At 36.1% G+C, this 12,284-nt stretch overlaps 1 protein-coding gene across 2 annotated transcripts in view; it reads right to left on the bottom strand.

Annotated features, from left to right (window-relative positions):
- The window catches only part of LOC131059036 (uncharacterized), a 120,883-nt gene extending 109,503 nt beyond the window's left edge, over positions 1–11,380 (bottom strand). For both annotated transcript variants that reach the window (XR_009109814.2, XM_057992495.2), the window contains exons 1-4: positions 11,057–11,380; positions 10,874–10,902; positions 10,560–10,671; positions 9,567–9,664 (exon numbers count right to left, since the gene is read on the bottom strand). Coding sequence is in view for 1 of the 2 variants with exons in the window: in XM_057992495.2 (XP_057848478.1) it covers positions 9,567–9,664; positions 10,560–10,671; positions 10,874–10,902; positions 11,057–11,074 (257 nt within the window). In the remaining variant the exon portion in view is untranslated. The remainder of the gene's footprint in view (positions 1–9,566; positions 9,665–10,559; positions 10,672–10,873; positions 10,903–11,056) is intronic.
- Between the last annotated feature and the right edge of the window lie 904 nt (positions 11,381–12,284).

Genomic DNA, 12,284 nt, shown 5'->3' with positions numbered 1-12,284 from the left:
ATCCGCATAAGAGGTGACACTACCATGTCCCGAGGTCACCAACCCATGGTATCACCATTCATGAGCCTCCCCATCCAAATTAAGTGTGGCATACTTAATGGCTTCGATCTCTATCATTGTGTTAAGAGGGATGCTAGTGCATTATTTCATTTTCTTGCATTTGGTTTATTTACTCTATTGAATTATATGCATCTAGGAAAGGATAAACTTACTTAGGTAGGTTACTAAGGCAGGTTGTGTGCATCATGTGACCTGTACTTTCCTAGTTTGGTGGAAATGTACACACATAAGACTACATCTCTTTTCTCCCACATTTGTTATACATTCACATCTCTTGGTGGTTTATCCCATGTACTCTTCTATTTCAATCTCATTCTACTGCATCCCTTGATAAGAATAGAATATATTATATCATATTGATCTTTTGAATTCTTTGTGCTTTCCATTAGGCATTCTTGATCTTAGGTGGCTATCTCCATAGCCAAATCTTACAAAGGTCCCAAGAGGCAATTACTAAGAGAAGACAATGAGCCCAAAGGTAATGCATGAATTACTATTTTATACAATGCGTGAGCTTCCAATATATCGTACTTACTACTTACATTATGGTGCATTACAGCATTTGACTCAAAATAGGCAAAAAAAATTTGATGCACTGAAAATAACAAAAATAAGGTCAGACTTTCCAATAGCATCTCTCTTGTCATCAAAGGTGTAAATCCTGTGTATTAGAATACATGATGGAAAGGAGTAATGTACTTCATGTCCCTAAACTTCAAAAGATTTTGCTCTTTATAAACTGAAATTCTGGAAACGGCTACAAGTTTGAATTCCATCCTGACCAGCGTTAGTCACAGCATCAACCATGCTAGTAATAATACATTCAGATGAGGGGAGCTGCATTGGATCTAAATCTATATATCTAGGTCAATGCACTAACAATAAGGCAGAACTATTGAGCCTAATAGAAGGTTTAAATCTGTGCAAAAAATTGAAAATATCCAAATTGGAAATAGAAGGGGACTCTGCCATTATAGTTAATGCAATGCGGACTAGAACAATGCCAAACTGGGAACTCAGAAGTCTGCTGGACAGAGCCCTATTTCTAATGGAAAGCTGCTCAGATTACACAACTAATCACATATATAGGGAGGCTAATACATTAGCAGACAATCTAGCCAATATAGGGGCAGATGGAACGAACAAAACCACATCATTAATATCTAGGCATTCAGAACAAGTCACTCTTGGGCACGCAGGGGTTTCAAAGGCATAGTTTACTCCTTATATATGTATAACAACCCCGACCAGTACACTCTCATATGCTCATCCACAAATCCTCATCATCATATGTATTGGCAGGCATATATATGTATATGCACAGATAGCGGTATATATGTGTTGGTTAACAGATTTGTCTCCTCCTTGAAATTTTAACTATTATCTTCTTAAAGCAAGATATGACTCCGTTTTACCCTTTTGAAAGAAACAAATATACCAGCAGTTGGAAGAATTAATGAAAACTCAACCTCTGCATTAGAGGGCAGCTCCATATATGATTTACAATGAATTTATTATACAATTGATATGCTAACACTTTTAACCAGAAAGCATTGAAAGGCTCCAGCATTTATCCATCAACACAAATAAACGCCTTCAAAACTGCAACATAGGAAAATATCTCAAAGAATGTTCAAAGGAGAGTTCACAGACTCTGATTTATAACATACTTGTTGTATAAATTCAAAGCAAAATAAGGACTCAGCAAAAACTAACGGCTCAATCGATACTCTCTCATGCTTCACAGAGCAAGGGGGATCAAACAAATCAATACAATGTGAGTCGTCCAACAACCAATAATAAACATGAACTGAAAAGAAATATAGAGATAACCGATCATCAAGTTATATCATGCCCATAACAACTTAAGAAAGATTACGAATCTCAGAATGCACAGATTCAAAGATAACACAACATTTCATTAATAACCAGTCATTCTATCATCCAAACAATTCATATCAAAAGTTTTATCTATTGCTCCCAAAATCACAATTTTCGGAACCCCTACAAAGACAAGCTCTTCAGCTTAAATAGCCACCAGACCATAGTTTTTACATGATCAAATAACATTTACTTTCACCCAGGTGAAAGAAACCGTTTAAAGCAACATAAAAAAAAACTAAACTAACAGCCACTAAAGGCTAACATTTCACTTTCAGATCGGCTAGGCTTCCACCGTGGTAAAGGTGGTTACAGACTTGTCCTGCTTTGCTGCAGAACCACGCCATTCAAGGTGTGTTGCCGAGAAGTTTAGGATGACTTGGAAATAGGGCAGACCAATGTGCAAGATCCTCTGCTTCCACACTTCTTTGTCCATATTTACCTGTGTAACTTTCGCCTTGTGAACCTCTAATGGTCCGAACAGGCAAAGAGCATTGATTCAATCCTTGCCGCTTTTGAAAAGTCATCAGTGGTTAAGGATTTTGTTGTCTGAATGAGTTGGATCCTTTCTTGAAAAACCTTAGTCATGTCTGCAGCTTCTTCGATTACCTTGGCGCACTCCTTCATGAGTTGAATATCAATACACTTGAGGTCCTTCTCCATCGTGTCAATCAAGTTAGTCAGTCCTTTGAGCAGCTTGGTGGATTCTTCATGGCCCTGCTTGATGATCGAATTGCGCCATTCCACGTTTTTCTTTGACACGTACAACACATTGTCATCCAAGTTCTCCACCAGTTTCCCAGCCAGGAATTTCATCACTCCATACTTCTAAACATCACTCCATACTTCTAAACATCACTCATCTGTGCGAGGACTGCTACCCACTTAATCCTTTCTTTTTCCCAGGCGGTTGTTTCCAGTTCAAGCTCTTTACTCACGGTTTCAGCATCCTTATTAACTTTAACCAAATTACTAATATAATCTGACCCTTGTTGTATTATCAAGTCCAACCATTTATTAAATATCTTCGTCACTACCTTGTTCCTTTGAACCTGATCTAGCATCTTCTGGTTTTCTGGTGATTTAGGATCAAATGACACTGGTATCTGTGACAATGGTTGGGGGTCTGGGTTGTGGATAGCATTGATGTACTCGGCCATCAGTGTGACAGCTTGCTTCAGTTCTCTCTTATCCTTTTCATCTTTCCAAGTCCTTGAAATTATCCTCTTTGTGGAGGATTCCAGATGTTTAACATCTACAGCCCTTGAAGCAACCCCCAAATCTATCTTCTCCATAGCGAAATCCTCCTTTGTAGCCTTGTCTGCATCTCTTCCAGGAATGGGTTTGGCAACTTCAGCTATCCAGTGACCTGTTGTGTCATCCACATCAAGCATTGCCTGTGTTTTGAGCTTTTTGGGCTTTGATGTATTTCCCAAGCATCTGCTAACCATGTCCTCCATTGGAATTGTGACCGGCACCACACTCCTCTTTTTCCCAATGGCAGCTTCCAGCCATCTTGGTGCAATTGCAGGTTCCTTAGGTGGCGGAGTGGTCTATGCATCTGGTGAAGTAACAATTACTAAGGTATTCATGGGATCCTATTGAGTTTCTACTTCTTTATTTGTGTCCATTTCTTGCATCCCGGGCTCGCCTTTTGCTCCTAATATTTTATCTATGTAGGCCAACTCCCTGCTCATTTCTATAAGCACGTAGCTATCAAAAGCATCCCTGGGTAGTTTGAATGGTTGACCTTCAAAGCCACCTACCCGTATGTAAGTAAACCGAGAAAATTGGATAAAGAAACTTCCATATATACTCACAAATTCCATAGCTTCAACCGACATTCTTCTGTTTCCATCACCCTGAAGCTCAAAGGCAAGTCTCACCGCGAAAACTCCATTCCACCTATCAATATGCTCAACATGTCTCTGTTGTTGCAACAAAGGGTAAAACTTGTAAACCCTCATTCCATCTATCCAGGGTTCATTAGGTAGTCCAGGCCAATCCCTTGTGCAAGCTAAAATGTAGAAAAGATAGGAAGACATGTAAAACCCTGTCATCCCCACAAAATTGCTCAATCCTTCGTGAAGTCTCTCTGCAATTACTTGAGACCAATCCAGAAATTTGTCACCGGATAGAACCACTTGGATGAAAAAGTACATCCAATCCTCCCAGTAGAAGGAATGTGAATTCCCCTTTACTCTATTCAAAAGTATAACAATGTCCCGCACCTCTAGGATGAAGTGCTCTCTGATCAGGGGCTTGGGTAACCATGATCCTCCTTTCTGAATCTTCAAGAGCCAATTTCTAGCAATTACACTCCTGTACTTGCTCTTCTTTTCAGAGAAATAGGCGTACGAAGTCCCAATAGTCCAGTACTCATACTCATCCTTATGCGGAATACCCATAGCTGCCATCACCGTTTCTCTACTAATATTGACTAGCGCCTCACCATCACTAGTTCTGATACATCTGTTCTCAGAGTCATATCTGTCCATGCATGCCAACACTAAATTTGGGCACGGTGCGACGAGCACGAACGCAGCAGCTTCCACAAGACCATTCTTAACTATCTTTTCCATTAATGAACCAGTCTGAGGGTTCTTAGTTCTTTCCAGGAAATCCCCTAAATCTACATGAACTAAGGAGGTGTCTTCCAATTACGGCCAATACTCACTAGACATGAGGTTCGGCCAAGCTTCGGCAGCACTGGCCTCGTGTTAACTATTTACCCCCTTAACCAAGAAATTTTAACAAGAAGACAGTATTCTACCCCAACAATTTAGAGATTTTCCTTTTCTATACTGATAAAAACCTCAGAACTCAAAGAAACACAACTTAGGAGAAATCAACTGAACTTACCTGTTAACACCATGAAAATTGGAAATTCTTCCGGAGAACAGAGCTGGTTTTACCTTTGGCGCCTCCAATTTACTGAAGTATGGCAGTTGTGACCTTCTTAAATATGGAAATAAATTCATACACATTTCCTTCAATCGGACAGATAAAGATCTTTAGAGCTACACATGCTTCAACATGATTTACCCAAGCGTGCGAAATAACGGTGAAATGACACAATATTGACACTTTCTTAATTATCCATCACTTCCGCACAGGTATTTTGATTTTCTCATGATTACTTTCCACTTTTAGAATTTTAACTTGCCGAATAAGGGAATATTCCTTCTTGTCGCGCCACTTTCATTTCCACCAAAAAGCTTTATAGTTAGTTTGAAATGAACCCATGAACCTTGAACCGTTTGACAAAAAGGTTCATCGGTTCAAGTTCACTTAAGAAATATAATAGTGACAGGGCGGCACAAAAAACAACACCGGGAACGAGCGACAAAAGAAAAGGACTATTAAACATGAACCTTGAACCTTTTGAACCACTTGAGATTTGGTTCAAGGTTCAAGACCGCAGATAAACCCGAAACATAAAGACTCACGCTGGTCAAATAACAATACATTGTTGCGACTCACAAAAGGCATTTTGAACTTTGAACCTTTTGAACCACTTAAGATTTTGTTCAACGGGTTCAAAACTTCAAAACCAAAAACAAAACGCACTTGTTCACACGACGACAAAGACCACAAATGACTCTTTTACAAAACGCGCTTTGAACCTTGAACCTTTTGAACTTGTTTTTGAAAGAGTTCAACGGTTCAAGTACGAGGAGAACAAATGACCCGACGGAAGTAAAGGCACAAAAGGCAAACCGCGAATTTGAATATTTAAAAGGGAAAAGAATTACAGGTGGACTAACAATATGTACATATATGTTCATACTTATATGCTTGTATGTGCATACGTGCATATATATGATATCAATATATATATATATACACATATACAGATATATGCGTATATATCCATATATATACTCACTAATAATAATCACAGAGCTGAGATCATCATAACCCCTCCTTTGGCTCCCAATGGGCTGCTCAATATAATATATACATATTCATACTTGTATACACAAATACATATATATATGCCTATATTTATATATACATACATATATATGCATATATATATATAGACATAAATATGCATATCTATATATGCATACAATTATATATGTATGTACCTATATAGATATGTATATATTTAAACATATATATATACATAGAGACATATACATATACACGCACACACACACATATATGATATATATATATATAGATATCTATATATATATAGACATATATATATATAACATATATATATGATTATACATCATATGTTAGGCCTTATCATACAGGCATCGATCGAATGCTTAAAACAATCATGCATTGGAAACGCTAGAGTGAAAGGCTAACAGATAATCATGAGAAAGTAATCAACATTTATATATTCGAAACAGCAAGGCAGTATGGGGATGGAAATCTGTCAGATTTATCCGATAATAATCATATTGTATAGCATGAGGTGAATAGGCAATCATCACAAAACAACTTATCTCAACCGGAGTTGAAACTTAATTTACCGAGAGTACCGGTTAGCAAAACCTTTATATCTAAGTGGTAACACTCACAATTTATCTCTGTAAAAAAATGGATTTCGGTATTTGCTTGAGCCCAGAAAAGCGTGAGATGTCTTTTGTGGGAGAGATATCTAAGAAACGTTGGTCGGTTATTCTGAGGTCGGAGGATGACTTCGTCATTCATGCAACCAAGAGGATTCTAGCAAATGAGCTTATGAACACAGAGCATAGGAAACGAGTCAACAGTGACATCCCTGTAGGGTTTACAGCCATATTATTCACAATGGGAGAAGATAAGGCAGACACAATCTCATTGTGCAGGCTAATATTCAATAACGAATACCTGGTTAACCTAGAGCTGGCTATCAAATGTGTTGATGATAATCTCTATATCCCTTATCCGGAAGATTACATCGGAGCTTCGGAAGCCATAGACAAAGAAGAATCACTCGAAATAGATTTTAAGAGGCCTATTCTTCCGGACCACAAACTCTTCCGGCAGCAACAACCAGATATAACAAGGAATATTACGTTCCTCAAACAATGGCTTGGGGTGGTAAAAGAGCCAAAAGGAGATTGGTGGACAAGCTATATGGTTGATGAGGGTTGGAGTTTCAAGCTAAAAACCCCATCGACATGGAGGCTGAGGAAACACAGGCTTCTTGCATGGAAGTCGCAGATGATAAGGATGAATAACAAATTTCCATAACATAGTTTTTTTGGTTGTTTTTTTTGCCGATGCAGATATAAGTACTCTAATACATAGGGAAGAAGGATCTATAGATAGTATACTTTACATAAAGGAATATTTATGAATGCATTTTGACATAAGGATGGCTTAGAAACGTATGACTCTGTTATATCATAGATAAATAAGGGCAAGGCTACTGATTTGGTGATTATTTACAAGACATATATACTGAAATAGTGAAGTTTAGAATCTGGATTGATCTTGCAAACAGGCATATACTCTAATGTTGGTCTCTTATATTAGCTTCGCAGACATGACTGAGCAGGTATGACCTGAGGCCACTCGCATACATTCATCTTCAAAATGCAGTGACAGGAACTATTTTCATAACACTTGCATATTTGGCTTAATCTAACATTTGCATTAAGACACCTTTGTGATTAGAATGTTAAGGTAATTTCATGAATAACATGACAGATGGGTTGTATTATTATCAGTCTCTTGATGACCAGTGTTTATTCCACAAATGTTATTGTAGCCTGGGTAATCTTTCATATTATAGCCAAACAATATGATCCTGGTGCTGACTTAATATAAAAGAAGCCTAGGTTATAATAACAATAGTGGAAAATATAACAGAAGCTTGCTGAGATGATAATAGTTCTTTCCTCTTTAGCACTAACACTTCATGAAGTGGTTTGCAGCAGGATTGTCTTGTGAATCTGTCTTGTAAGTGACAGAGTAAATCAGAAGGCAGGGAAATATGGTAAAAGCGGCAAATGTTCACAAGGAAGACGGCTGAAAGCAAGTTAGCACAAGGAAAATTATAGATATTACCTGTGAAGGGCCTTTTTACGCCCAGAATGAAGGGATTGTAAAGGAAAATATGTAATGCAATAAATGATGTAGAATTTTAATAGACTGGACCTAAGGTCCCGGGCAAGGCCGGAGGTTTTCTCCTCTCCGCTCTTTCCTAGGTGCCCGCACTAAGTAGAGATTGTAATTTTATTCATTAAATAAAATATGGCTTCGGCCTTTTACCAAGCAAAAAAAAAAAATGCTTTCACATAACAGTAAAACATGTGTACAATATTAATAACAAGCAGCCTGCACTCTATTGTTGCAAAATAGTACTGAGTTACTGACCACTGTTGATGATGAGTATTAGGAAGTGCATGAAATGTGAAGTGGCACACTAACATAATTATTACTTCTAGTTAGAAGGAAGAAATTGAAGCTATGAGGAAAACAAATTGGGCACTTATAGTTCAAGAGAAATACTTGAAAGATGAAATTCAACAATAAGATGAAGACAAACAAGGAACACCTACCATATTACATAGTGAAATGCGGACCTTGAAGCAAGAAATGACCATTGTTTAAAAAGCAATATCTACAACAATATATCACTTTGTAGAGTAGAATAAAAAAATCCATGTGAACACTGTAGAAGAAAAACTCATATCAAATGTTGATACAAAATTGTTGCTAAGAAGTGGACTCCTTTAATGGAAAAAGCCATTGCATCACTGAACACAGCTAACAGGAATTAGATGCAGATTAGCCTGACCAAATATAAGATATACATTTTGAAGAACTTGAAGACTGTAAATAAGATGACAATGATCATAGTGATGGACATATAGATCAAACTATTATATTTAACGATGTGCAATGCAGATTGGAGAAGATGCATATTAATAAAGATTGCCTTTTGCAAGAGCATGAGAACCTGATCCAAATACTATGGAGTTATGATGTGAAAAAATTATTTGCAATTGTCAGTCATGGTCTTAGCTTGCCAATAAATTTTATGGGGAGATGTCAGTAATACAACTTATTTTGGGCGTGTAAGCCAACCTATGTTTGTTTGTGGTAACAATTAGTCTATGAAATGTCAAACTTTATCAGTGTGTGTTTGTTTGTATGTATATGTATGTATTTAAGTACGTATATTAATATAACTATAGATTTGTTGTGTCATAATTAGACAAATGCCTTGACACACTTAAAAATATAGGATTATCTTGATTTTTTCTTCTTCTTTAGGCAACTTGTATTGTTGATTGTTTGTAATTGCTCTTTATGTGCAAGGACAATATATCTCAAAGAGCTTGCCACCATACTTTTCCCACTTTATTGTAAAATAAAAAATGTTGCTATTTTTTTAGATTGACAACAGCATATTTGACTAGTTCAGCATTGGTTTAAGCAATTCCGGAGGTGAAAGCTCTACCATTTAGCATTAATGAAAACTTTATCACTAAACAAAACTTAATGAATCTAGGAGATTAGAAATCTTCGACAATTATTATATATTAAACGATATTAACATGGTTTGACCTTCAATGAGTTCACACTTTCAGCATATGTTATCAGAAGTCAAACAAATATAAGGAAAGCAATATCAATATCTCCTACAAAAACAAATTTATGGATTTTACCTTTGTCTTTGTTCATTAGAAGATTCTCGAAACTCAATATCACGTTTCCGCTGCTGTAAAAGAGCATAAATGCAATTGCATGTGTGGGCTACTGAGACCTGTTAAACACAAACCTTAAATTAAACCTTACAAGAATATGATATGCAGACATGCAACCTTCAGATATCATAAACAACACAAAGAAAGAAACATTTACTGTAAAGGCAATACACGGCATCAAATCATCCTTTTAATTAAGTGAACTAGGTTTAACTATCTACTAGCAGGTTTGATTAATAGTGACCCCTTGTAATATTGCATTGTAAACAACCTTGTAACGCTAATCTGCCATGAAAATGAACCCGCATATATACTGGGGCATGCAAACTTCTATTATGAACGATACATAGACAGGTGTCTTCTACTAAGATTCTTGCTGTAAATGCTTAAATGGATTTTATCTCAATGACAAGGCAAGAGAATTCTCAAGGAGAAGAGGCGGGGGCAGGGTGGGCAGAGGGAGAGAGGGTGCGGGGGGTGAAGGGGAGAGGGAGAGGGTAAAGAAGAAGAAGAGCAAATTTAGTAAGAGATGGACAATTTAAGAGGGAAAAAAATGATTCATTCTGTCAAGCTGATTATCAGAGCATAGGTCATGACCTACAGAGTAGCTTTTTGTTTTGAATTGTAGGAAAATTATTCTGATTATTCTAGTTTATATCTTTTGCACAGCCCTCAAAAAGTTCAATAACATCAAAATTGTTCAACAATTCAAACCGTATTACTGCAGCGCCTTTTTAATGGGGCAAAAATGACAAAATTAACATTCTTTTCACCAATCTGGTAACTAGAACTTAGATCAACATTTGCCAAATACTTTTATTTCAAGAAGGAAATGTTACAAAATAAATCACAACCAAAAACACTTGAAAACACAAGTGCATTAAATGACTTTAAAAGAAAACTGGGAAAGGCAACTTTAACAAAAAGAAACTAGGTGAAAAGTAATTTGCTTACGGGGTCATTCGTTAATAAGTCCAGAGACGCCGGAAACCCATATATAACCAAGGTCTGGTTCAGGTACTTTACACAATGCTCTAAATTATTCGCATCTGCAAATGTGTATTCTCTGAAGGAAAAAAAAAGCAACAATAATATAACATTTTAATCATAAAATATGTTCGCATCCGTAACAGAAGTCAAAAAAAATACAATTCATATTGTATCCATTTAACTTGGCAAGGCGTATGCAGGTCGAAAGATCAAGTAGCTGAAAATGCAATGTACTTCTAAAAAGATGATATTTAGGTAAAAGGAAGTTTTCTACTTACCCTAGGCCGTATCCGAGCTCCATTGAAGACTTCAGAAAGAGTATAAAATAAACCAATAAAATAAGTCAGAGGAAACATTCATTTAATTGAGGGGAAAAAAACAGTAGAAAACTTCTATTTCAAATTTAGCAACAAAATATACAGCATTGCTAAATTTGTTAAAACTAGAGGATATTTCTTTACCCTGAGATCTGTTCCCATTGTTGTTGCAGCTTACTCCAGGGGGGGGGGTTTCGACAAGGTCACGCGATCGACTCTCGAGGAGCGTCTGGCAAAATATTAGAACTTAGCGGGTCCACCAACGGTACCCAGAGCTCAGATGACGACGAGGGAAGTTGAAAACATTTAAGTTATTTGAAATAGAAAAAACGATCAGGAGTTAAAAATAAAAAAATAAAAAAATAAAAAAATAAAAAATAAAAACCATTTTAAATAATTATTGTACTAAAGGTTTGGATGGGCTTGATCATATGTAGGTGGTCTGAAAGAAGGATGCACTCTATGGGGCGGATAGAATGTGTGCGTTTATAGTGTATTTTATAAGTTAATCTTATAAATACACTATGGGACTTGTGCGTTCTATCAGCCCCATAGCCAAAACTGGAAAGAAATATGGAGAGATTTTTCTTTATTAGTCCCGCCTATCTATAGGCGGAGACTAATGTTTTCATCTCTGCCTATTAATTTGCTTTGAAATCCGTGAGAGACATTTATACTAATGTTTATTTTATAGTTTATCTTAATTTATTTATTAATATATTTTTCTTTCTATTTTTACATTTTTCTAATTGGCTGATGTATTTTTTCCTGGGGTTTTTGTTTTTTTCTTTAAAATAGAAATAGATGACCAATCAAATTTGACTAAGTAAGATTTTCTAATGTTAAAAAATTTAAAATTTGAAATCTAATTCACACGGAGTTAAATCATGCGGCGGGTGACAAATAGTAGGTAAGACGAAGATTATTTTAATATTATTTTAGTAGATGCCGAAAAGGTAAAATGAGTTCGTGGGACCCGTGAATGGATATATTTTGGGATAATACAATAATATAATTAATTGTATTCTATCTTTAATGATCGTGCTGCCAGGCTGGAAAGCTTATCCGCAAGAAGGATTTTTGTGTACCGTATTGCACAAAGACAAACTAGAGGAATTATTTCCCCTTCCTACGTACAGCTTTTTAGATTGTTTAAATTAAATTAAATGAAAAAATAAATACAAGTATTTATATTAAAAAAATAAATCTAATTATTATGTGTATTATTAGTCCCGCCTATCTATAGGCGTTATTAATATATTTTTCTTTCTATTTTTTACATTTTTTTAATTGGCTGATGTATTTTTTTCTGGGTTTTTATTTTTTCTTTAAAATAGAAATAGATGACCAATCAAATTTGAATAGGTAAAAA

The sequence above is a fragment of the Cryptomeria japonica genome, chromosome 9, assembly GCF_030272615.1.
Source record: "Cryptomeria japonica chromosome 9, Sugi_1.0, whole genome shotgun sequence".
Taxonomy (NCBI): domain Eukaryota; kingdom Viridiplantae; phylum Streptophyta; class Pinopsida; order Cupressales; family Cupressaceae; genus Cryptomeria; species Cryptomeria japonica.
This window is presented reverse-complemented; position numbering and strand designations above follow the sequence as displayed.